This window comes from Hippopotamus amphibius, chromosome 3, assembly GCF_030028045.1.
Source record: "Hippopotamus amphibius kiboko isolate mHipAmp2 chromosome 3, mHipAmp2.hap2, whole genome shotgun sequence".
Classification (NCBI taxonomy): domain Eukaryota; kingdom Metazoa; phylum Chordata; class Mammalia; order Artiodactyla; family Hippopotamidae; genus Hippopotamus; species Hippopotamus amphibius.
The window spans coordinates 166,812,945-166,840,635 of NC_080188.1; the positions used below are offsets into that span (position 1 = coordinate 166,812,945).

General features: G+C 37.9%; 1 protein-coding gene across 1 annotated transcript; it reads right to left on the reverse strand.

Moving 5' to 3' along the window:
• Positions 1-1,702: 1,702 nt before the first annotated feature.
• Positions 1,703-27,150, reverse strand: TSEN15 (tRNA splicing endonuclease subunit 15). The gene is made up of 5 exons (XM_057729728.1): positions 26,981-27,150; positions 24,606-24,687; positions 24,191-24,326; positions 3,556-3,697; positions 1,703-3,021 (listed from the first exon to the last, which is right to left on the reverse strand). Exons 1-5 carry the CDS (start codon positions 27,107-27,109, stop codon positions 3,001-3,003), a joined length of 510 nt encoding a protein of 169 aa, XP_057585711.1. The 5' UTR covers positions 27,110-27,150; the 3' UTR covers positions 1,703-3,000.
• Positions 27,151-27,691: the final 541 nt, after the last annotated feature.

Below are 27,691 nucleotides of genomic sequence, written 5' to 3' on the forward strand. Positions count from 1 at the left end.
AGGGGCGAGACAGGGGCAGGGGATTAAGAGAGAAACCACTATGTGTAAAATAAATAAAACAAGGATACATGTACAGCACAGGGAAATATAGCCATTATGCTATTATAACTTTAAATGGCGTACAATCTATAAAAACACTGAATCACTATGTTGTACACCTGAAACTACTGATAATATTGCAGATCAACTATACTTCAATTAAAAAAATTTTTTTAAAGACACAGTTCTTTGTTCTGTTCTGAAGGAGCTCATAGTCTAACAAGAAAGACAAATGTAAATGCAATTTCAAAGTTACCTGATCACACAAAAGAAATCACTTTACCTATTTTTCACTAAAATGAGACTGACAGAGCTGGGTTGTCTCCATTTCCAAACTGTTCTGGACCATCATTCACACTGGCAGGTATCTGGCTGGCTTTGGACAGAACAACTTTGGTCAAGTACACAGGGAACATTCTGAAAAAGAATAAACATCCCAGGACATACAGTGAGATTGAGACCTAGTTTTAAAGATTTCTGTGAGAAAGCTCCTTTCACAGTCCAGACATAGGGGCCCACTGGTCACCAGATCTGACACACAAATCTAACATTCATTAAGCCTATTTCTGCATTTCTTTCTGAAAATGCAGACTGTTTTTCTAGCACTGTAATGAAAAGCCTCCAAAGAAATCAAATGGCGGAGACCCTAACAACTGATAAACTGTTTTAGGATCCTGAGATCTGCAAATTGACAACTGGGGTCACAGAAACACATATTGCTCTGAATTGGTGCATCTTCAGCCCTTCTGAGGAAGCAGAGGGAGTCTGAAGGAGTTGCCAAGACCTTCCATCAAGAAGAAAAGTAAAATTCAAATAACATCAAAGGAGTCAGAAACTACTATAGATCAACAATGATGCTTTATACAATTTTGTAATTTTCCTACTTTTGGTCATTTTTCCATTCTTGTTATTGTTCTTTTCTAGAGTAATTAGCCATGACTTGCTGCTGCTTCTTTTTTAAAAAATTTGTTTATTTATTGGCTGCATTGGGTCTTTGTTGCTGTGCACAGGCTTTCTCTAGTTACGGCCAGTGGGGACTACTCTTTGTTGCGGTGTGTTGACTTCTCAGTGCAGTGGCTCCTCTTGCTGCGGAGCGCGGGCTCTAGGCACAGGGGCTTCAGTAGCTGTGGCTTGCAGGCTGAGTTGCTTCGCAGCGTGTGGAATCTTCCCAGACCAGGAATTGAATCCATATCCCCTGCATTGGCAGGTAGATTCTTAACCACTGCACCACCAGGGAAGTCCCAGCCATGACTTGCTTCTAACTAACAGAATATGGCAAAGGTGTCAGGACATACATGACTACATTATATAAGATTATGAGGTCCGTCTTGCTGACTCTCTCTCCCTCGCTGGCTTTGAGGCAACAACCAGTTGTGCTGGCAAGGCTAATGGGGCAAAGCGGGTGGCCTCTTGCCAACAGCCCACTAAACTGAAGGCCTCAGTAAAAGGGCCCACAGAGAACAGAAAGCTGCTATGAACCACATGAATGAGGAAGCAGATCCTTCCCCAATGAAGCCTCAGATGAGACTGCAGCCCTGGCCAACACCTTGACTGCAACCCTATAGAGGCCCTAACTTCAAGATACTAAATGTGTGATATTTTAAGTCGCTAAGTTTGTGGTAATATTAGTACGCAACAACGGACAACTAATATTGATCTCAGGACACGTTTTTTATTTCAAAACATTTTTATTACAAAGTAATACAAATAGAGAAAGACTAAAATATTGAAGAAAGACAGTCATCCATCTACTGCCCTGCTGTCCTATTATAATCACAGTAATTTATTTTGTCATCTTTTTATTATTTATTTGGTGTATTATTTACAGTCATAATCATACCCATTCATACACTTTTGTAACTTGCTTTTTGTTACAATTTTCTCATGTTTTTCAGTATACTCATTACTAATTTTTAATGGGTACATTACATACCATTCATTAGCTGAATATGTTTATTGACTATTTCCCCAGACTATTCCCCAAACTATGGCCTTGCATTTGTAAATAAAGTTTTATTGGTATACAGCCATGTCCATTCACTTACATACTGTCTACTGTTATTTTTGTCCTACAAACAGCATAGTGGAGAAGTTGTGAGAAAGCCTAGATGGCCTGAAAAGCCTAAAATATTTCCTTTCTGGCCCAGAGAAATTCTGCTGACCCTTGCCTTAAACTTTTAAGTCGTTTATGATTTGGACTACTGTGTGCCCCAAAATGTCACTTGAAACTTCTTTGTGCATATAATTTTTTATACTTTAGGCAACTTAATTGGGAGGCATTAACAAAAGTGGAAAAACTGGGTCTACTTAAGAAAGATGTTTTTAAGGTTAACACTGTCCCCTATTATCTCTCTTATAATACTCTAGCTATGATACAGTACAGGTGGTGGTAATAAGAATAGGAAAAAAGACCCAGTACTCTTGTAGGTGGCACTTCTCTGGTCCCTATTAATCTAGACATATAATTTTACACTCTGATATTTTTAGTTTTGACTTAAAGTCACCCAAAGAGGGACGAAACAGTAATTGCAACATGGAAGTCAACTGAAAGAATACCTTCTATGGGGATGAAAAAGCAGACTAAAGTAAATTCTCCAGGTGTCAAGGTGTACATGAAATGCCATTCCAGGCTAGCTATAGTGACCAAAAGGCACCGAGAGGGTTGAGTAAGGGAAAAAGATAGCAGTCTCACAATGTCCTACCCTTCAGAACACACCCTAGGCTTAATCGTGTATACAATTATAATTAAACTGTCTCCAGATGAGAAAGTTCTAGAGCAACTACCTTATATTTTTGAACAAAATAAATTCTATCTGGGAAAGTTTTATTCTTCAAAAAGAAAACTTATGGAATGGGACCAGATAAGTCAACCCTGACTATCTCTGAGATAAAAGATGAACCAGGCCGATGGGTCTCAATCCAATCTTGTGTGAATAAAGTAAGCATCGGGAAGTATAGGTGTCATCTTCTAAGGGAAATATTCTGCAACATGAAAAAAAAAAAAGATCAGGATGGACTTTTTCCCCAATAGATAATGTAATTTAAAAGCAAAACTAGAAAGATATTTAATGTGATTATCCCAATTATGCTAAAAATGTATGTAAAGAAGTCATATAAAACACATTTATTTATTACATTATTCCCGCCAAAATGCCAACCAATTTAACATCTCCTGAAAAAACTGTTCTTTTGGTTAAAACTATTATAAGCCTTTACATTCCATGCCAGTTAATCATCAAATTATTAAATGCGTCATGACTTCATGAAGTACTCTGGGAAACTATAAAATTCTCTGTAGAATAAGGAAGTCAAGTTATTTTTGTGAAAAAAGCTAGGAACATGTCACTTTGAACAGAACATAGTTTTCTGAGGTATGAAAAATCAAGTCATTTTTTTTCTTGAATTTTCATATTGCAAAAGAAGTGATGGTTCTGTGAATGGACTGATTCAAACTTAAAATCACGTCATAATTTTCTTCTTTTTTCACTCTTTACTGGTAGTTGCCTCAACACAGACCTGAGGATCTGGCAGCATAAATCCATCCGTAAGTTTGTAATAGACGATTGTGGAGTCAGTCTCCACTATGGCCAAAGTAAAAGACATCGGCAAATCTGGATCGCCTTGCAGTTTCCGAGATGCCTTCAAGATCTCTCTTATCCTGAAAATAAAGTCACAACACATTTAGGATTCACAGTCACTCAAATAATAAGATCAAATAATGTAAAATCTTGGAGAAGAGGTCAGCAATAACATTATATCCATAATGCTATCTCAGGAAATGTCTGAAGGCTCAATATAAACATTTAAAGTTGTCTTTTTATACAGAAAATCTCACAAATAAGGGCTATCTACTGACTTTCAGTCCTTCTCTTCTGTATTCACCCATCTCTCCTGATCATCATACCTGAGCTAATCAAAACTGTATTTAGGAACCTACAGAATGGGACACTAACAGTATTTAGTGCATCTATATTAGCTAAAGATCCTGGGTACTCATTTTCCAATTTTCCAACTTGGTATCTTACAGTGGAGCAATTTGGAATTCAGATTAAAAAAAAAAAAAAAATAGACTATAGGGCTTCCCTGGTGGTGCAGCGGTTAAGAATCTGCCTGCCAATGCAGGAGACATGGGGTTAAGCCCTGGTCTAGGAAGATCCCACTTGACACAAAGCAACTAAGCCCGTGCACTACAACTGCTGAGCCCATGTGCCACAACTACTGAAGCCCTCACGCCTGGGGCCTGTGCTCTGCAACAAAAGAAGCCACCGCAACAAGAATTCTGCACACCGCAATGAAGAGTGGCCCCCACTCTTTGCAACCACAGAAAGCCTGTGCACATTAATGAATACCCAATGAAGGCAATAAATAAAAATAATTCTGTTGGATCTTTCCAAGTATCAGAATTATTAGATATGAATATAGATATTTTTGCGGCTCTCAATATGTATTCCGATACTTAATAAAAGCTAAAAGAAAAATAAAGAGAAAAAAACTTTGTAAAATTATATATCAAGCATCAATGTTATAAAGGATTTCAGTTTGCTTGCTGTGGAAAATAATCTACTAAATCCAGTATCTAGGTCATCAAAGCACTATCAGCTTTTGTTTACCACAAACTAAAAATCCTTATTACCTACTCAATAAAAACTGTGCTCAATAATTCAGTAAAATGCAACCTCCAGAGGAGCTCTCTTAAAAAGGCAAATAAAAAATGATCAGTTGTTTTTTTCATTGAGCTAACCAATTTTCCAGGAATTGGAAAAAGATTTACTAGCATATTAACATGCTACAGCTGAATACATAAATAACTCCATGCTATATTCTCTTTAGCAAAAGTCTAATTTGTCCCCTTAAATTCTACTTCCAATCCTAAGTAAAAATTCTTATGGTGACTTATCACCCATCCTACTAGCTATTGAATCTATAAAGTATCTAAAAAGAAAAGTCTTTGCTTTGAAATATTCTTGCTACAGTAATTATATTGCTTTTGAAAAAACCTGTGGTGGAGACAAGATTTTTAAAAGTGATTTAAAACAGCAATAAACTTCTAGAAAAGCTGAAACTAAATTGTTCTTGCTAAACTATCATTTAATCACTGCATAATAGGTTACAGAGTGATAACTGGTTTCTTAAAACAGTCACAAAAGGCTGCTTACCTACTACCTATCATTTAAATTTCACAGGTATGTAATCAGGTAAGGAGAGAATGAGTTTCTAAGTTTGTTTCCCCATAGTCAAACCATTTCTAAAATGACCTTGAAAGAGTCAATTCAACAATATGGTAATACTGGTAATATCAGATAAACAAAATGTTTACCTGACAAAACCTTAATTCCTTTTCAGGAGTCAGTAAAGCATCATCTTCTCTCTGAAGTCTTTCCTGTCACCTTTCCCCAACCCCTCAGAGGCATCTTGTGCAAACCTACATCATTGTAATCATTACCTTGTATTTATACTTCTAAGTGTCTGCTTTCTACTGGATTGTACCCATTTTGAGGGTCAACGCTTTTTTAAAAAAATTGTTAATGCTCAGTATGTATTAGAATACTTGGGTAGAATGAATGAAGCTTTTGAATGAAGGTTTCCATATGGCTAGAACTAACTCTTCAGGTATACAAACGTTAAAAAATAATTCTGTTAAAAATTTTTCTAAAATGTATTATGCAATTCTATTACACTAAATAAAAGTTAAACTTGCCTTGTCAGCTCAGGATCATCATTTTTCGTACTTATTACTATAGATGACAGTGGTAGATGGTATACCAAAGAACTCCTTAGAAAATAGTTTCTTCAAAGTATCTGATATTTGCTTGCTTTTTGTTCATAAAAACATCCAAATTATTTTATCATTTGTCTCTGTACCAGGGCTTGGAACACTATGGTCACCTGATTTTTATGGCTCATGAGCTAAGAATGATCTTTACATCTTTAAATGGTACATTTTGAATGGTCATATAAGTACCTACATAATAGCCTCAATTTTGCCACTCCATCCACAAAGCCCAACATATTTACTATCTGGCCCTTTAAGAAAAGGTGTGCTGACCCCTACTCTACATTTTGAAAAAGCCTTTCCAGTATTATTTATTCAAAAGTCAGGGCAGAAGGAGGTTCCACTTCTAATTAGGATATAAAAGATCTCAAAAGACCACCATTCCTATGATAATAAAGAGAAAACACCTGATTTAAAAATATGCCACTTTGCTTTAATGCCATAAAAGGGAGGTAAACACAAAGAAGTTTAAAGAAACTACATTTCAATGAGAAATGAGCCCTTTCAGGGTAAAGTAGAGACTAAGACACAGCCATTTCCATCCCTGAGGGAAACTGCTAAGTCTGGGCACAGTGGCTGAAGGAGTGAGCCAGTCACTGGCAAGCAACTTCACTGGGACCAGGAGAAAACAGCACCACTTGTAAAGGCTGCACATGGACTGGCATGGAGGACTGGAATCTTAAGAGATGCCAATCCCTCCAGTTCACCAACTCTCACTCATGGGACTTTTGCTGTGTTTAAGCAATAGCATAAGAAGCTGGAGAAGGGACTGGAAAATGGCAAGCAAGCCCTAAACACTAAGCCCTGCTGAAGAGAGAGGCCTGATTCCATTCTTAAGACATCTGAAACCAGAAGAGAACTGAGATAACCGAAGTTGCAACTCTGCCATGATTCCTCTTGACTTCTGATTTGACTGACTAAATTAGACCCTAACTCTACCTGCCAGATAGAGGAAAGGATGAGCTCTTTGGGGTGGGGAGTAGCATCAACAACAGTCTATCAACATCAGTCTCTTCTTCATACACAATGTCCAGCATCCAGTGAAAAACAATAAGCTATGTGAAGAAGCAGGAAAATATATCTAATAATCGAGAGCGAAAAGTCAATACAAGATGACTGTCAGAAAACTAAGGTTGTTGAAATACTTAGATGTTGGAACTAGTAAAGACTAAAATAACTATAACAAATGTTATAGTATTGAGAAAAAACAGACAAAATGGGTGACAAGACGAAAATTATAAGCAAAAAAATTAAAATTCTAAAGAAAACATTCTAGAATTTTAAAATATATTTTCAAAGTATTGACTAGGTTTAATGGTAGATTAGATATAGCAAAAGACAAGATTTCGTGAACTTGAAAAAGGTCACAAGAAACTGAAGTACAAAGAGAAATTTTTTTCTTTAAATGAAACAGAGGCCTTTGGTGCAATATCAGTTTAACATACATGCAAATAATTACAGAAGAAAATAAGGAGAGAATGGTGTGTGTCTTAGTCCATCAAGGCTGCTATAACAAAATACCACAGACCAGGCAGCTTCTAAACAACAGTTATTTATTTCTCAGGGTTCTGGAGGCTGGAAAGTCGGAGATCAAGGCACCAGAATGCTCTCATTCTGGTGGAGGTCCTGTTCCTGGTTCATAGCCAGCACCTTCTTACCATGTCCTCACATGGTGAAAGGGGTAAGGGATTTCTGTGAGGTCTCTTTTTAAGGCACTAATTCTATTTATGAGAGCTGCACCATCATCGCTTAAGCACCTGCAAAGCACCTCCTAATACCATCAGCTTTGTGGCTTAGGATTTCAACACATGAAACATACATTCAGACTACAGCAGTGTAGAAGAAATAGCTAAGACTTTTCCAAAATTGTTGTCTCTGAATATAAAGTGTCTCTCTTACAGCGAGCATGTAGTTAGATCCTGTTTTTATATCCAGTCTTATAATTTCTGTCCTTTGATTGGAGTGTTTAATCTATTCACATTCAAAATTAATATTGATATTGTTGGATTTATATCTGCCATTTTGCAATTTGTTTTCTATACATCACGTCTTTTTTGTTCCTCTCTCCTTTACCACCTTTTTATATTAAATCAATGTTTTCTAGTGCACCATTTAAATTTTAATTTGTGTTAACCCCTGAACAACACAGATTTGAGCTGTGCAGGTCTACTTATATGTGGGGTTTTTTTCGATAAATATGTACTGTAGTACTACATGATCCCTGGTTGGTTAAATCTGTGGATATAGAATTGCAGATACAGAGGGTCAACTATAAAGTTATACTTGGATTTTCAACTATGAGAGGATTTGGCACCCATAACCCCTGCATTGTTCAAGGGTCAACTGTACTTTTTTGAGTTTCTTTGTGGTGGTTCTAGAGATCACTATAATGTATCTTAGTTTATCACAATTTACTTCAGATTGATACTAATTCAATTCTAAAACAAATATAGAAACTTTAATATAACTTCATTCCTTTCTTCCTCCTTTGTGCTATTATTATCATATATATTATGCCTACATAATACAAACTCAATACAGTGTTATATTATTGCTTTATACAATCTTATGTCTTTTTAAAAGTTAAGGGGAAAAAGGATAAAAAATGTTACCTACATATTTAATTTTTCTGATACTATTCACTTCTTCAAGTTACTCTCTGATTTCATTTCCTTGCTCCTATATAGTCCCATCCTTTTTGCTAATATTGCCATAAATATTACTTCTTAATATGCTGTAAGTGTGATCAGTTGATTTTTGACAAAGCTACAAAGGCAATTCAATGGAAAAAGTCTTTCTAACAAATGGTGCTGTAATCTGAAGATAGTATACCCCTATGTCTACAAATAGGATTATTATAAGAATCAATGAGGCGGCATACATGAAGAGGCTTTGCAAACTGTCAAGTAGTCACTGAATACAGTATTATTATATAGTATCTATACTAGATTTGCTTTCTTGCAAATTGGGACATAATGTAACAATTGCCTTCCCATTAAAAAATAACTTCCACCTATGTTGAATTATATGACAATTAGCTGGATTATTATCACAGATTTACTTTAGAAAGAGATATTTAGATGAAGCAACCATAAATATTAATCAGAAATCTTACCACACAGCACTGATGGGAAGTAACACTCTGAAGCCACTGTAATATACATAACTTAAAAACAAGTTTCTTTAAATAACTAACTGGCAGAGTATAACAAAGATGGGACACAGATGGAAAGGCGGAAAAAGCCTATTAAGACAAATGTTATGTTTTCTTTTTCTCAAGGTATGACATGGTTTAAATCAGAAATGTACATACATACATGTGTATGTGTACATGGTTTTTTTCCTAATGTAAACTGTGTGGGAACTCTAGCCCATATACTAAAATTTAGGATAGAAATTTCCATCTCATTCATATTTGTTTCCAGAGTTCTTTGATATAAATAGCAAAACATTTTCAGACTTACTCAAAAAACCCATGTGGGAAACCCTAACATTTGCAAAATTAGCTCAGAGTTGTAAAGGGGGTATTGTTTTCAGAGTTGAGGGAAATCACTGTCAAAATGAAATGGAAGTTCCCATCTCAGAGCTCTGTTTATCCTACTTGGTAGTGTGTGGGGGAAAATTACTAATGAATCTTCTCAGTAATAACAGAATAAAATAGTTTATCTGCCTCTCTTACTCAAAGCACACTTGGGACGTCTTACAAAGATTCTCGTTCAGGATCGCTTCTAGTCAATTTTTTAACGTACGTTTAAAGTAATGCCATCATCTTTGCTCATTTGAGATCTGTCTTGTTTGTTTCCTTTATGGGATACTAATAAACTCCTAAAAATGTTTACTTTGCCTTTAAGTCAACGGATTATGCTTTCTCAATATAACAACAACAGGTTCCAAAGTTCTATTTTAAAAATCACGCATGGCTGTAAAGATGCTGAGGACAATGAAGCATCACTAAAACACTATTGTCTCACCTGACCTCTAACAACTTATAGTTTGAAATCTTAATTTAGAAACCATAGAACAAAGTTTCCTTATATGCATATTTTTTAAAAGCTCAGCTCTTTGGAAAAATATTGTAGAGCTGTTTCATCACACAAATCTAAAATAATAATTTAGATAATAAAACCCTTTATAGTTCATTTGTGATAGAAATCCACATATGTAGAACATAACCTATGTATTAATAATAAAAATTTCAGGTTCTGAGTTCATTATATTTCAAGGGAAAAATCCCATCTAAAGAAAGAGATAAATCAGTAATAATCATAGTTGTTGATCAACAGTAACAGAATTTGATGTTTATAACAGGTTTTTCTTTCTCATAACTGTTCAGAGAGGAGTTCAGCACATTGAAAACAGAGTGATTTTGAAGTGTAACAAAGCGAACTTGTGAATGCACCTGAGGCAAACACATAGGCAACATTATCTGGCTACTGCTCTTTCTCCAAGCTATTTATATGCTTTCCATAAATCTTAGCATTCATTTTTTTGGTAACAATCCTACAGCAGAGACTAAGTAATCTCTGGAGATTTGCATAGAGGACAGGAAAGTTGAAGAAAATATTAATTTTAACTTCAATGTTGTTGAACTAGAATGCATCATGGGTTAAAATTATTATTCATTTCAACTCAAAGAAAGCAATATCTCCTTCAGTCCTCTTCAATGTAGCCAAACTGATACACGCTGTAGCTTCATCAATAAAAGACATTAACTCCCTGATCTGCCTCATTATGATATATTGAAATGACACCATAATGAAACTCTGAAACACAATGCAAAATTAAATTGGTGCCCACTGTGCCTTATTCATCCACAGGCTCAATCCTGAGGAAAGTTTCAAGAATAAACAGACCACCTCCTTAGGAATCATGCAATCCCTTCCTCGTAAAAAATCAAGGCAGCTAAAATCCCAGGGGGTTTATTGAACAATTAGGTGCCTGTGAGGCTATTCACCCCAGTGGGAAGCCATTCTGCTAAAATAAACTGCAAGCTTTTTTTTGAGGGTAAGAAAAAAAATGTTATGTCAGTTGAAAGAAGCTGCCAGAATTGGGGGTTTCATCAGAAACAGATTTCCAACGGAGGTAGTATGAGGACACACATCCTGATGCACAGGGAAGTCAAATGACAGAAATCACTTTACTAGTTATTAGACTTCAGGCCTCATATAAAATAATGGTTATTTAATGAATTTGTAATAAGGAATATACTTTTGGAGAGAGGAAATATTTTTTGATTACAGGGAAATAATAATGTGGTAACCTTCAAAAAATATGTAGCATTTTGGAATTAAATCTCATAACTAAAAATGTTCTAAAGAAGGAACTCAATGAGTTCTATTAACCCTTTATTGCAGCATTAATGTAAGTCCTTCTTCCAAGGCACTAAGGAAAAAGAAGGGTTGAAGTGGGGCGGAGGTGTTGAGGGGGAAGATACGGATGAAAAAGAATTTAACTAAAAGGTAAGGAGACTATTCATAGCATTGGCAGAGTGACTCTCCAGATCTGTGACTGTTCTCTTCCTCAGATGCATACGGTTATAGCTACAGTGTAAAGTGTGGGAAATAGTGATAAATTTTGCAAGTGGATGAATTTTGCAGACATTCTAATTTTTTAGAAACTCTTGGAAGGTTGCTTGTAGCAACCTTATGTTCTTTAAGATATTATTTAGCAAGTCTGTTGCAGGAACTGAGTAGTTTAAGAGAGGTCATGCACTCATCCAACAAATACATATTTAACACCAAATACCAGGTACCAGGCTAGGCACAGGGGAAGTAGCAACGAACAGAACAAAGTTCCTGCTTCCACGGAGGAAGTGGGGGAGGATGAGAGTAAACAAAAAATAAACAAACAAAAACAAATAATATACAATATACTGAGTACCAATAAATGTGGTAAGTGTTACAAAGGAAGCCTACTTTGCAGGTTGCAATAGTACAAGGGTGAGATGATAGTAGCTTACACCAGAGTGATATAGTATAGCAGAAGTGGTGAGAAATCGTCAGATTTTCGATATAGTTTTAAGGGAGAATTGACAGAATTTGTTAACATTAATTTGCAGTTCTGAGAACTGGGTGGACTAAAACTAATAAGAGATTATAGCAAGGTTAACATGAAAGTCAATTGCTTGCCTATATACCAGCAATGAATGACTGGAGTTTCAAATGAAAAACCAACACAACACCTTTTACATTAGCATCAAAAAAGTGAAATACTTAGGTAAAAATCTAATAAAAATATGTACAGGATCTGTATAACGAAAACTATAAAACTCTGATGAAAGAAATTACAGGAGATCTATATAAATGGAGAAATAGTCCATATTCCTAGATAGGAAAGCTTAATACTGTTAAGATGCCAATTCTTCCCATTGTGATCTATAAATTAAGCACAATCCCAATCAAAACCCTAGCAAGTTATTTTGTAGATATCAACAAGCTGATTCTAAAGTTTATATGAAAAGGCAAAAGACCTAAAATAGCCAACACAGTACCAGAGAAGAACAAAGTGAGAGGAATGACATTACCTGTCTTTAAGACTTACTATAAAGCTACAGTAATTAAGACCATGTGGTATTGGTGAAGGAACAGATAAACATGTTAATGGACTAGAACAGACAGCTCAGAATTGACCTACAAAAATACACTCAACTGATCTTTGACAAAGGAGCAAAAGCAATCAATGGAGAAAGACCAGTCTTGTCAACAAATGGTGCCAGACAACTGACATCAATATGCAAAAAATATGAATCTATGGACTTCCCTGGTGGTCCAGTGGTAAAGAATCCATCCTGCAATACAGGGGACGTGGGCTCGATCCCTACTCAGGGAACTAAGATCCCACATGCCGTGGGGCAACTAAGTCTGCACGCCTCAACTAGAGAGACTGCGTGCCGCAAACTACAGAGCCCATGTGCCCTGGAGCTTGTGCCACAACTAGAGAAGAGAAAATGCGCATGCCACAACTAGAGAGAAGTCCATGTGCCACAACTAGAGAGAAGCCCATGTGCCAAAGTGAAAAACCCGCACACTCGATGCAGCCAAAAATAAATAAACTTAAAAAGAAATGAATCTAGATACACATCTTACACCTTTCACAAACATTAAACTCAAAGTGGAACATAGACCTAAGCATAAAACACAAAACTATAAAACTTTTAGAAGACAACACAGGAGAAAATCTAGATGATTTTGGTTTGGGTTTGATGAGCCTTTAGATACAACACCAAAAGCATGATCTGTAGGAGAAATAATTAAGTTGCACTCTATTAAAATTAAAAACTTCTGTTCCACAAAAGACTATTAAAAGAATGAAAAGACAGGTTATAGACTGGGAGGAAATATTTGCAAAACACATATCTGATAAAGGACTTGTATCCAAAATACATAAAAGAATTCTCAAAATTCAACAAAAAGAAAACAAATAGCCCAAATAAAAAAATGGGCAAAGGATCCAAACAGATACCTCACCAAAGAAGATACAAAGATGGCACATAAACATATGAAAATATGCTCAACATAATAGGTCTTTAGGAAATTGTAAATTAAAAAAAAACCTCAAAACCAAGACACTACCATGCATGAATTAGAGTAGCTAAAATTAAAAAAAACTAACAGTACCATGGTGGCGAGGATGTGAAAGCAGCCAATCTGAAAAGGCTATGTATTATATGATTTCAACTATATACTCTCCTGGAAAAGGCAAGACTATAGAGAAAGTTAAAAGTTCAGTGGCTGCCAGCAGTTCAGTGTGGGGCAAAGGGATGAATATATGGAGCACAGGGGATTTTTAGGGCAGTAAAACTATTCTGTGTGTAATGGTGAATACGTGTCATTATGCATTTGTTAAAATCAATAGAATTGTATAACAAAGAGTGAATCCTAATGTAAACTATGGACTTTACTTAATAATAGTATATCAATATTGGTTCAATAATTGTAACAAATGTACCATACTAGGGCAACACAATAATAACAACTAATAAACAATGTGCTGGACTGAAGCTTATATGGGAAACCTCTGTACTATCTGCTCAATTTTTCTGTAAATCTAAAATTGTTCTAAAAAATAAAGTATAGATAGATAGCGAGAACTATCTCCAAGGTTTTTGGTTTGCGCTTCAGAATGAATAGAGTTGCCATTTACTGAAAGAAGGAGCCTTTGAGGGGGCAAATAAAGAGTTCTTCTTCTTCCTCTTCCTCTTCTTCCTCTTCCTCCTCCTCTTACTCTTCTTCTTTTTCCTCTTCCTCCTTCTTCCTCTTCCTCCTCCTCCCCCTTCCCATCCTCCTCCTCCTCTTCTTCTTCTTCTTCACCTGCATCTATTCTTTTTCAAATTCTGTTCCCATTTAGGTTGTTACATAATATTGAGCAGAGTTCCCTGTGCTATACAGTAGGTCTTTGTTGGTTATCCATTTTAAATATAGCAGTGTGTACATGTCGATCCCAAACTCCCTAACTATCCCTCCTCACCACCTTTCCCCGCTGGGAACCAGACATTCATTCCCTAAACTCAAAAGTTTTGCACAGCAAAGGAAACCATAATCAAAATGAAAAGACAACCCACAGAATGGAAGAAGATATTTGCAAACAATGTGACTGACAAGGGATTAGTCTTCAAAATTTACAAACAGCTCATGTGGCTTAATATCATAAAAACAAACAACCCAATTGAAAAATGGACAGAAGACCTAAAAAGACGTTTCTCCAAAGAAGATATACAGATGGCCAAGAGATATAAGAAAAGATGTTCAGCATTGCTAATTATTACAGAAATGCAAATCAAAACTATAATGAGATATCACCTCACGACAGTCAGAATGGCCATCATCAAAAAATCTACAAGGAATATCTGCTGGAGAGGGTGTGGAGAGAAGGCAATGGTTCTACACTGTTGCTGGGAATGTAAATAGATACAGCCACTATGGAGAACAGTATGGAGGTTTCTTAAAAAATTAAAAATAGAGCTACCATATGATCCTACAATCTCACTCCTGAGCATATATCCAGAGAAAAACATAATCCGAAAGGATACATGCGCCCCAGTGTTCAATGCAGCACTGTTTACAATAGCCAAGATGTGGAAGCAACCTAAATGTCCATCATGTATACAATGGAATACTACTTAGCCATAAAAAAGAACAAAATAATTCCATTTGCAGCAACACGGATGGACCTAGACATTGTCATACTGAGTGAAGTAAGTCAGACAGAGAAAGACAAATATCATATGATATCACTTATATGAGGAATCTAAAAAAAGAAATGATACAAATGAACTTATTTACAAAACAAAGAGAGTTCTCTTTGGACATGGCAATTTGAGATGTTATTTAGATCTCAGTGGAGATGTCAAGTAGGCAATTAAATATGAATCTTGGATTCATGGAAGAGGCAGAGGCAGAGACATAAATTTGGAAGTCATCAGTATATCAATGACATTTAAAACCATGGAACCAGATGAGGCTACCTAGGAGTCAGTACAAAGAAGAGGAAAGCTCAGAAGCCTAAGCCCTAGAACACTTTAACCTTTAGAGGCCAGAAACCTGAAAAGGTTCAGCAAAGGAAGCTGTGAAATGGCAAGAAATGGAGAGAGTTACTTAATCTCATCAAATCCCTAAATTTTGCTTTTGCACTAACAGCTGGTTGTTTCCTATATTCTCATAGATTTGTATATTTTAATTGGTATCTTTAGAGAAAATGGAAACAAGCATTACAATTCCTGATACTCTGACTGAAATAATTTTCCCATCTTTTTTTTTCAGGATATACCAGCATCTCCCAAAGACCTTAAAGTGGCAAAACTCTTGATCAAGCTTTCTCTTATCTTTGAATTCCTTAACCCATTCAGCCTCTCAGGATCTACTGCTTACCAGGAAAACAGCTACTTTTTTCATATTTTCTATCTCTGTCTCTCCTTCCCTCCCTCCCCATTCTCCCATTTCCATCTCTCTTACAAAAAAAAACACACACACACACACAATCCAGCGCTTTCTCATCAGTTGCAGGCAGGCCTTCCCTCTGCCATTACTAATACTTTAAAGGAACCATTTCCAATCTCCGTGCTTTCTCAGCTCTCAATACCTTGCTCATGTTATTACTTTTGTCAGGAACATCCATTCCCAGCTCCATTCCACATGGAATGCCTACACATATCTCAAACAATTCGTCCTAGGGGAAGCTTTCTCAGACTCCCCCACCCCCTCTATCACCAGCCAAGGCTCTACCTCTTCCCTCTGAAGTTCTCCTCAGGGCCCTGTACACATTTCTCATTATGTTTTGTATCTCTTGAGTCCGGCACACAACAGATACCTAATAAATGTTGAGCAACCTAGAAAATGCTGGAGTAATGTGCAATCTACTTTTATACCCTTCCCCCCACACCGAAACATGTTTGTCTCTAGATAGTCTATAATTATATTAATATTCATTTATATTCACTACATTTAATGCTTAAAGAAAATATAATTATGTACATTCACAATATTTTTATTGAAAGTCATTTTAATATAAGAACAGTAAGTAAAATCTTAATTTTTCCTACACATCTCAGTGTTTTAAAATATGGGTTCCTTTTCTTCTCCCCACAAACACTGGTACAATGGATTTAAAAATAAACAGTTGGTCCATTTTTATTACCTGGGTTACTGCTGTGATAACACAGAAACAGCTAATAAAATATTTTTAAAACAATCATGTCCTTTAACAAAAGAAAGATTACTATTTACAGTCTTTAAAAACTATATTTAGGAAAAAAAGATGGCGGCGAAGTAGAGGGACCTGGAGTGCATCCCTCTCCACAGATGCATTGGGAATGCACGGAAGGACGCAGTAATTCCCACAGAGAACCAGCTGAACACCAGCAGACGGCCTCGGACACCAGAAAGGACCGCGGGGAGCCCGACATAGCCGGTAGGGAGGCATCTAACAAAGGCTCAAAGAGGGTGAAGCGGCGGAGCTGTGGCAGACGGGAGGGAGTGAGAAACATACAGAAGGTCCGCAGCGCAGCTCCGCGTTCCCGGACCAAGAAGTTGATCCGCGGCTGAACGGAGGGTCCAGGAGCGGGAGCGTGGGAACCGGAGAGCTGCTTCAGGGTGAGAAACATTGTTGCCGGTACGGTGATGGACCGAGAAGACAGGAGGGAGGAGGTCCGCGGCGAGGAGTGCCTGCCCCTGAGAGCCGCCCGGCCATGATGGCGGCTGGAGGCTGCAGGCTCCCGGGCCGGCGGGGGGGGGGGGGGGGGGGGAGCCGCGCGCATAGCCTCTCTCTCTCTTTCCGCGCCTCTGCAACAGGCAGTGGAGAGACGCCCGTGGGCCACCTAAGGCGCTCAGGGATAACAAGCATCCTCAGGCACTCGGGCGGGGCTAGATTAAAACCCCTTGGAACGCTGGCAGCAGGGAGGCTGCCGAGAAAAAACAAACAAACAAACAAAAAACCAACAACAGCAACAACAAAAAAAACCCGAGAGAGGCCCAACTCTAAGACTTTCTGTTTATGCCTGAGCCACAGGCGTCCCTCTGCAACAGGCACCTCCAAGCCCGACTGAAACAACAGTGCGCCACTGCTTACTCCCTCCCAGGAGAAGGAGCCACTATTGTACCCTCTCCCTCCACACACACCAACGCTTACAGACGAACAATAAAGGAACCTCTGCTGGTCACAGAATAATGCAAAAAAACCCAAGGCAAGGAGAAGGACACTTACAGCTGAGACTCTAAGGAAACAGAAATATTAGTATCAATTCCTATTGAACTGGTCCATTCTGGGATCAGTTCTGGATTTTTTTTTTTTCTTTCTCTCTCTCTCTCTCTTTTTTTTTTTTTTTTTATTAAATACGATCTTAGCCCTAAGGGATCTACAAGTTTTATAACATAATTTTTTAATGATATTTTTTATTCTTTTTTTTTTTTTGCCTGTTCTATATACTTCTATATCTAGCTAAGTTTTTGGTAGTACGGACAATATATCTCTCATACTTTCCTTTCATCCCTATCTTTTCTACATTTCTATTCCTTTCTTTTTATTTGCATATTTCCAACCACACTACGCTCTTCTGTTCCCCTTTCTTCCAGCCATTTTAAGTTTATTTTATCTTAACATACTTATAAACAACACTATCGATCTGCTCAGACTCCTTGCTCTATTCTCCAGATGACGCACTGCCTTGGTATTTAATATTAGGCTTTTGTCTTTATCTTAGTTCTTAGTACAGCTGTCTAATTACATTCTGAGAATCTCCATTCTCTCTGGTGGTACTCTGGCTCTTTTCTATATTTGATTCTAGCTTACAAAATCTCCCTGGATTGATGTTTGTATGTGTAAGGTGTTATTTGTTTGTTTGTTTGCTTTTGCGTTTGTCTCTGATTTGTTCTGTCTCAGTTGTCAATTTCTGTTGGGTTTCTCTTTGAATATCTGATAGCACACTGGGGTTCTGTCAGGTCTTTCTAGAGCCTTATGTCCTAATGGATTCAGTAATCGTGTGTCTTATACATGTATGTGTTTCCTAGACTTAATATTCGTTTAATCCAATACTTGGACATTAGTCTGAGGCTTGGACAGTCTTCTATAAACACCTCTATCGCCTGGACAAGCAACCCCAAAAGTCTGGACAACCATGAGGAAACAAAGAAACACCATGCAGGCAAAGCAGCAGGAAAAAAAAACCCACAAGACCAAATAAATGAGGAGGAAATAGGAAAAATGCCTGAAAAAGAATTTAGAGTAATGACAGTAAAAATGATACAAAATCTCGATAACAAAATAGAGAAAGTACAAGAAACAGTTCATAAGAACTCAGAAAAACAAACAGCAATGGATAACAAAATAACTGAAATTAAAAATATTCTAGATGCTATAACCAGCAGAATGACTGAGGCAGAAGAATGAATAAGTGAGTTGGAAGATAGAATGGGGGAAATAACTGCCACAGAGCAAGAAAAAGAAAAAAGAATAAAAAGAATAGAAGACAGTCTCAGAGACCTCAGTGATAACATTAAGCGTACCAACATTCGAATCACAGGCACCCCAGAAGAAGAAGAAAACAAGAAAGGGTCTGAGAAAATATTTGAAGAGGTTATAGTGGAAAACTTCCCCAACATGGGAAAGGAAATAATGAACCAAGTCCAAGAAGCACAGAGAGTCCCATACAGAATAAACCCAAGGAGAAATACACCAAGACACATATTAATCAAACTAATGACAATTAAACACAAAGAAAAAATATTAAAAGCAGCAAAAGAAAAGCAACAAACAACATATAAGGGAAAACCCATAAGGATAACAGCTGACCTTTCTACAGAAACTCTGCAGGCCAGAAGGGAATGGCAGGATATACTGAAAGTCCTGAAAGAGAGACACCTACAGCCAAGAATACTCTACCCAGCAAGAATCTCCTTCAGATTTGAGGGAGAAATCAAAAGCTTTCCAGACAAGCAAAAGTTAAGAGAATTCGGCACCACCAGACCAGCCTTACAACAAGTGCTAAAGGAACTTCTCTAAGTAGGAAACACAAGAGAAGGAAAAGACCTACAAAAACAAACCCAAAACAATTAAGAAAATGGTAATAGGAACACACATGTCAATAATCACCTTAAATGTAAATGGATTGAATGCTCCAACCAAAAGACACAGACTGGCTGAATGGATACAAAAACAAGACCCTTCTATATGCTGCCTAAAAGAAACTCACTTCAGACCAAGGGATACATATAGACTGAAAGTCAAGGGATGGAAAAAGATATTCCATGCAAATGGTAATCAAAAGAAAGCTGGAGTAGCAATACTCATATCAGACAAATTAGACTTTGAAGTAAAGACTATTACAAGAGACAAGGAAAGACACTACATAATGATCAAGGGATCAACCCAAGAAGAAGATATAACAATTGTAAATATCTATGCACCCAACACAGGAGCACCTCAGTACATAAGGCAAATGCTAACAGCCATAAAAGGGGACATCGACAGTAACACAATAATAGTAGGAGACTTGAACACCCCACTTACACCAATGGACAGATCATCCAGACAGAAAATAAATAAGGACACACAAGCTTTAAATGACACATTAGGCCATCTTGACTTAATTGATATTTATAGGACATTCCATCAAAAACTACAGAATACACTTTCTTCTCAAGTGCACATGGAACATTTTCCAGGATAGATCACATCTTGGGTCACAAATCAAGCCTCAGTAAATTCAAGAAAACTGAAATCATATCAAGCATCTTCTCTGACCACAACACCATGAGACTAGATATCAATTACAGGGAAAAAACTGTAAAAAATACAAACACATGAAGGCTAAACAATACATTATTAAACAACCAAGAAATCACTGAAGAAATCAAAGAGGAAATCAAGAAATACCTAGAAGCAAGTGACAATGAAAACACGACGACCCAAAACCTATGTGATGCAGCAAAGGCAGTTCTAAGAGGGAAGTTCATAGCAATACAGTCCTACCTCAAGAAACAAGAAAAATCTCAAATAAACAACCTAACCTTGCACCTAAAACAATTAGAGAAAGAAGAACAAAAAACCCCAAGTGAGCAAAAGGAAAGAAATCATAAAGATCAGATCAGAAATAAATGAAAAAGAAATGGAGGAAACAATAGCAAAGATCAATGAAACTAAAAGCTGGTTCTTTGAGAAGATAAATAAAATTGATAAACCATTAGCCAAACTCATCAGGAAAAAAAAGGGAGAAGACGCAAATCAACAGAATTAGAAATGAAAAAAAAGTAACAACCGACACCGCAGAAATACAAAAGATTGTGAGAGACTACTACAAGCAACTATATGCCAGTAAATTGGATAACCTGGAAAAAAAGGGACAAATTCTTAGAAAAGTACAGCCTTCTAAGACTGAACCAGGAAGAAATAAAAAATATGAACAGAGCAATCACAAGTACGGAAATTGAGACCGTGATTAAAAATCTCTCAACAAACAAAAGCCAAGGGCCAGATGGCTTCACAGGCTAATTCTATCAAACACTTAGAGAAGACCTAATACCCATCCTTCTCAAACTTTTCTAAAATATAGCAGAAGGAGGAACACTACCAAACTCAAACTCATTCTACGAGACCACCATCACCCTGATACCAAAACCCAGAAAAAGATGTCACAAAAAAAGAAAATTACAGGCCATTATCACTGATGAATATAGATGCAAAAATCCTCAACAAAATACTAGCTAACAGAATCCAACAGCACATTAAAAAAATCATACACCATGATCAAGTTGGGTGTATCCCTGGAACGCAAAGATTCTTCAATGCACACAAATTAATCAATGTGATACATCATATCAACAAATTGAAGGATAAAACACATATGATAATCTCAATAGATGCAGAAAAAGCTTTTGACAAAATTCAACACCCATTTATGATAAAAACTCTCCAGAAAACGGGCATAGAAGGAAATTACCTCAACATAATAAAAGCCATATATGACAAAGCAATAGCCAACATCGTTCTGAATGGTGAAAAATGGAAAGAATTCTCTCTAAGAACAGGAACAAGACAAGGGTGCCCACTCTCACCATTATTATTCAACATAGTTTTGGAAGTCCTTGCCACAGCAATCAGAGAAGAAAATTAAATAAAAGGAACCCAAATTGGAAAAGAAGAAGTAAAATTGTCATTCTTTGCAGATGACATGAAAGTATACATAGAAAACCCTAGAGATGCTACCAGAAAACTGCTATCACTAATCAATGAATTTAGTAAAGTAGCAGGATACAAAATTAATGCATAGAATCTCTTGCATTCCTATACATTAACAATGAAAAAGCAGAAAGAGAAATTAAGGAAACTCTCCCATTTACCATTGCAACAAAAAGAATAAAATACCTAGGAATAAACCTGCCTAAGGAGGCAAAAGACCTGTATGCAGAAAACTATGATACTGATGAAAGAAATCAAAGACGATACAAACAGAGAGACATACAATGTTCCTGGATTGGAAGAATCAACATTGTGAAAATGACTATACTACCCAAAGCAATCTACAGATTCAATGCAATCCCTGTCAAATTACCAATGGCATTTTTCACAGAACTAGAACAAGAAATTTTACAATTTGTATGGAAACGCAAAAGACCCAAATAGCCAAAGCAACCTTGACAAGGAAAGATGGAGTTGGTGGAATTAGGCTTCCTGCCTTCAAACTATACTACAAGGCTACAATGATTAAGACAGTATGGTAGTGGCACAAAAACAGAATTACAGATCAATGGAACAGAATAGAGAGCCCAGAGACAAACCCACGCACATATGGGCAACTTATCTTTGACAAAGGAGGTAAGAATATACAATGGAAAAAAGACAGCCTCTTCAATAAGTGCTGCTGGGAAAATTGGACAGCAGCATGTCAAAGAATGAAATTAGAACACTTCCTAACACCATACACAAAAATAAACTCCAAATGGATTAAAGACCTAAATGGAAGGCCAAACACTATAAAACTCCTAGAGGAAAACATAGCAGAACACTCTATGACATCCATCAAAGCAAGATCCTTTTTGACCCACCTCCTAGAAAAATGGAAATAAAATCAAGAATAAACAAATGGGACCTCATGAAACTTAAAAGCTTTTGCACAGTGAAAGAAACCATAAACAAGACAAGAAGACAACCCTCAGAATGGGAGAAAATATTTGTCAATTAAGCAACTGACACAGGATTAATCTCCAAAATATACAAGCAGCTCATGAAGCTTAATATCAAAAAAGCAAATAACCCAATCCACAAATGGGCAGAAGACCTAAATAGACACCTCTCCAAAGAAGACATACAGATGGCCAACAAACACATGAAAAGATGCTCAACATCACTATCCATTAGAGAAATGCAAGTCAAAGCCACAATGAGGTATCACCTCACACAGGTCAGAATGGCCACCATCAAAACATCTAGAAACAATAAATGCTGGAGAGGGTGCAGAGAAAAGGGAACCCTCCTGCACTGTTGGTGGGAATGTAAATTGATACAGCCATTATGGAGAACAGTATGGAGGTTCCTTGAAAAACTAAAAATAGAACTACCATATGGCCCAGCAATCCCACTACTGGGCATATACCTAGAGAATACCATAATCCAAAAAGAAACATGTACCATAATGTTCATTGCAGCACTATTTACAATAGCCAGGACATGGAAGCAACCTAAATGCCCATCAACAGATGAATGGATAAAGAAGATGTGGCACATATATACAATGGAATATTACTCAGCTATAAAAAGGAATGAAATTGAGTTATCTGTAGTGAGGCGGATGGACCTAGAGTCTGTCATACAGAGTGAAGTAAGCCAGAGAGAAAAGCAAATACCGTATGCTAACTCACATACATGGAATCTAAAAAAATGGCACTGATGAACCCAGTGACAGGACAAGAATAAAGATACAGATGTAGAGAATGGTGTTGAGGACAAGGCGGTGGCGGGGAGGGGGGTGGGTTGGCGAAGGGGAAGTTGGACGAAGTGAGAGAGTAGCACTGACATATATACACTACCAACTGTAAAATAGACAGTTAGTGGGAAGTTGCTGTATAACAAAGGGAGATCAACTCGATGATGGGTGATGCCTTAGAGGGCCAGGACAGGGAGGGTGGGAGGGAGTAGCAGGAGGGAGGGGATATGGGGATATATGTCTAAATACAGCTGATTCACTTTGGTATACCTCAAAAACTGGCATAACAGTGTAAAGCAATTATACCCAATAGAGCTTAGATACAAAACGAAACAAAAACAAAAATAAACAAAAAAAGATCTGAAATGAAACAATTCCCAATGACCATGAAAAACACAGTAATATTTTATGGCAAATAAATACTTGTTAAACACTCGTATTTAACTTATTCCTCAAATAACCAAGAGCAAAGCAATGATCCCTGCTCCCCAAATTCTTTTTAAAATATATTACTACCTCTACAAATGCTTTGGGAGGAAAGGAACAAAACTTCCAAATTTTTACAGTCATCGAACAGCAGATTATCTGAAAATGTTAACGATATGTGGCAGACACATTTGCGAAAGGGAAAAATCAAGATTGTTTTAACCACATTTCTTGTTTCAATACTTTCCAATGCCTGTCTCTACATAATCTGTGACATTAATTAAAACCAACTTAGTGAAACATTTGTGATATATTAGATAGAATATTAAGATATTTTATTTTCAAAGGAAAAGTGTAAATGACAAATGCTCTGTTTGTCTCTGTACATAAGTGTACATTGCTGTGACCTGGAGTTAACTAAAAAGGTGGAAGATAAAATTTTACAAAGTATATATAATTACTACCTCTAATTTAATGATTCCTAGTGCTTTATTCAGGAAAGGAACTAACCTGTTAAACAAAGAACAAAACCACCTGCTCACCTGTTATGACTGAGGGAAGCACTGACGGGTGTAGGCACCACAGTCTGTAACCCTTCTCCTTCTATCTCAGTACCAAGAAGGCAGATGAGCTGGAGATCTGGTAATCCGACACAGTTGACTTCATGCCAACTTTTACCTGAAAGTGCATCACTGAATGGATAATAATGTTCATCAAAAATAAAACATAAAGATTCCAAACATCTACCTAATACTCAGCTGAGCAAACATCACTTATAATGCTATGTCTCCTTATCTTTCTAGTATTTTCTGTCACGCAGTAATGCCCAACGTAAATGATAAATCACAACACTGACAAAATTAACAGCAAGTGCATAAATGCTATATCCCAACCCAACTCCTCATCACCCCCCCCCATAGCCCCAATAATAAAACAATAATAAAACAAATTACTTACTCTCCATGAGGTCCAGGTAAACCAAGAATGCTATATAAACTTGGGTGGCATCTCCTATATCTAATTCCATCATTTCTAAATACTGAAAATCAAAATGTAATTGTCAAATAGAGAATGAAGAATCTCTTAATATTTTCTTTCACCCAACGACTATTCATTAAATAGACATAAGAATCTTTTATAGGTATAGTGGGAGTTACATGGCAATTAAGCCCTAATATCTATCTCTAAAAAAAACTTACGGATTGTTAGGGTAAACACACGCACACTTGCAATTGTAGATAAGTAACACATTACAGTAAGTGACTAAAAACCAAGTGAGTAAAATAAAAGAACGTGACACAACAGATCAAAGGAGGTCCACTCAGGTGGCTTGGTTGGTGAATGTTTCCTGGCAGAGCTGGGATGCAAACTGGGCCCTGAAGGATGCATCGTGTATGATTTGAATAAACAGAGAAGGTAGAGTAACAGTGTTAATAATCACACAAGAGTGGGAATAAGCAACACATATTCAAGGGCCTATAAAGAAACCTATCTGCCAGGAGCAGAGACATTTTTTAATAGAACTTTTGTTGGTGCCTGTTAGTGGGAGCCTCTATTTCCCTGGTCTCCTATTTGCCTGTGGAGAAAGTCTGCTAGAAGGCCACTCCTGACCTCTCTCCCCATCCCTGCTCACTCAAGAGTAGGGAGTTATTTAACTGTTGGGTTTTAAAGGACCAAGCAAGTGGCTCCTGCTTTCAGACTTGGTCAGCACTGAGCAAACATTCTTCAGGGGCCTGCCCCTGCAAGAGAAGCCTGAAGTATTCCAGCTATGTCAGTGACTAAGTGGGGAAGCAGGGCCAATGCAGAGGTGAGGCATCAGCAGACCTGCCTGGGTGCAGATCTGAAGTCACACTTTCCTATCGGCGTCCTCCTAAGTGTGTACAGGTGCAGGAAAAGAGAGGTGTTATTGTCCTCCTCAAACCTCAAACATATTTGAAAATGACACCGAAAAGGCAACTGGGGACCAGGTGGCAAGGTCTTGATGGTCAAGCTAAAAGTTTGAATTTTACCCATAAGGAAATTCTCTAAGCATGGGAATAATATAATCAAAATGGTGTTTCAGGATAAGTCTGATACTGTGTTACTGGATGGACCTAAGTAATTTTCAAACTGAATAGAAATACAGAACTGGAAAAATCAACCAATATCTTTTCTTTTTTAAAATCAATTAGATCCTTCAAGAAGAAAAACCAAAAGTAAGAAGATTTGATGGTTAGAGCCTATACGGCCTTTGACTTCAAAGAGAAAAAAAATCTGCAAGTACGAAAATTAAATAGTAACATCAAATCTAGAAGTTTTTAAAATTTGTTATTGGTTTCACTTATTAAATACTTATGCAGTGTTTCTATATGTCAAGTGCTTTACCAATATCAACTGATTTAATCCTGTAACAACCCTATAAAGTTAGTACTATTCCTATCTCCATTTAACAGATGAGAAAACTGAGGAACAAGATAAAACTTGCAACAACAACAAAAAAAAAGATCACAAAGCTGGTGATAGAAGCAAGATCCAAACTGAGACAGTCTGACATTGAGTTCATGCTTCTAACCACCACGCTCCCTCTCCATGTTTTGGTTCTTTCATGGCACTGAATAATATCTCCATGTTAGTATTTGTTTTTCTCACCTTGAGGGGAAATAAGGGGATCAGAGCAGGAGGATAAAATCAAGCAAGAGAAGATGAAAAGATCTTCAAATGTTTCCTTTTCTGGACTGTTTTTACATGATTCTCTATGAAATATTGCTCTTCAGCACAAGACTGCAATTCTACCAAAGCTTCTAGGCTAAAGTATCTAGTCCCTGAGATTCCTATAAAACTCTTACATCCATTCACTGTCCATTCATTGCTTGGGCCGTAAAGGGGTACAAGGCGGCAATTTGCCAACAGAGGCAAACGAGGACCGCGCCTAAACCTTTACCATCGTAGACTACCACATCTCATCCACGGCCCATAGACTGTTCTGCTTGGTTACTGTGAGGATTAAATGAGACCATCCCCAGAACGAGCCCTAGACACCAAAACTCAAGATAAGCGGAGTGGTTATTATCCGGCTTGAGAGGCGGTGTATTTAACGTTGTTCCCTCCAGCTAAGGGTCTGAAGGAGGGGGAAGGGGGCGGTGTCAGAACAATAGTTCAACTCATTTAAACAAACAAAAATGATGTTGCCCGGCGGGCTGTGCGCTTAAAGGACCCCCTTCCCTGAGGTTCGCGGGGAAACCCGGCGATCCCATCCGGTGGGGAGTCAAGGGCCTAAGGAGGGGCTCGGCCCGGGGGTTCCGCCTGGGGTAAGGGGCCTGGACCGGCGCCCTGCTCCTCTCGCGCCTCCTAACCTTAGGATGCGTGCCCATCCAGGCGTCCTCGGGGGCCCACGAAGCGGCGCGGCCTTCGCCGCCGCGCTCGCCGCCCGCGCGCCCATTGCTGCAGCCCGCGGTCGGCGGCGACTCGCTGCGCTCCTCCATGCCCCGCCGCGCGGCGCGCCCGTGGTGCACCGCGCTGCGCTCTCCGCGCCCGGCCAGAAGCAGGGGCGCGCGCGCCTGGGTTCCGCCTCCCTGCGGTCCGCGGCGCCGGCGCGGGAGCTCGCAGATGCTGGGAGGAAAGTTCGATCAGCCGCACCCTCAGACGAACGTAGCTAGAACCTGCTTGAAGGCACTCTCCTCTCAGTCTGAGTTTATTCAGATCTGGGCAGATGCTAGCGTGAAGAAGGTTCAAGAATACCCCGGGTCCGGAAGCTCTTCATTCTCCTTATGTCAGCGCTGTTTGCAGATCTGTTGAAAAAGTGGGGGATGCTTAAGGCTTCTTTGCCCTGCCATATAAGCTTAAAGTGTGCAAGTGGATGAGATCTCCAGAAAAGAAAGTGGAAGGGAGAAAGACCAGACTGCCAAGAACCGTATTTTTAGGAGGGACTGACCTTTCAGGATTAGAGGAGCAAGAGTAAACACGAGTTTTTGAATGTAAACACGAGGGGTCAGAAAAGTAGGATGCAAACCAGTGTAAGCCTGTGACGTGGAAGTCAAGGCTGAGGAGTTTGAGACAGGCAGAGT

What these genes read in the sequence shown, in the direction of transcription:
- TSEN15 (XM_057729728.1), bottom strand. Translation starts at nt 27,109, where the DNA reads ATGGAGGAGCGCAGCGAGTCGCCGCCGACCGCGGGCTGCAGCAATGGG. An exon ending in GCTTCCCTCAGTCATAACAG is followed by an intron (nt 3,698 to 24,190) that starts GTGAGCAGGTGG and finishes CTTTATTTTCAG; the next exon opens with GATAAGAGAGATCTTGAAGG. An exon ending in TTATGCTGCCAGATCCTCAG is followed by an intron (nt 3,022 to 3,555) that starts GTCTGTGTTGAG and finishes TTCATGTTGCAG; the next exon opens with AATATTTCCCTTAGAAGATG.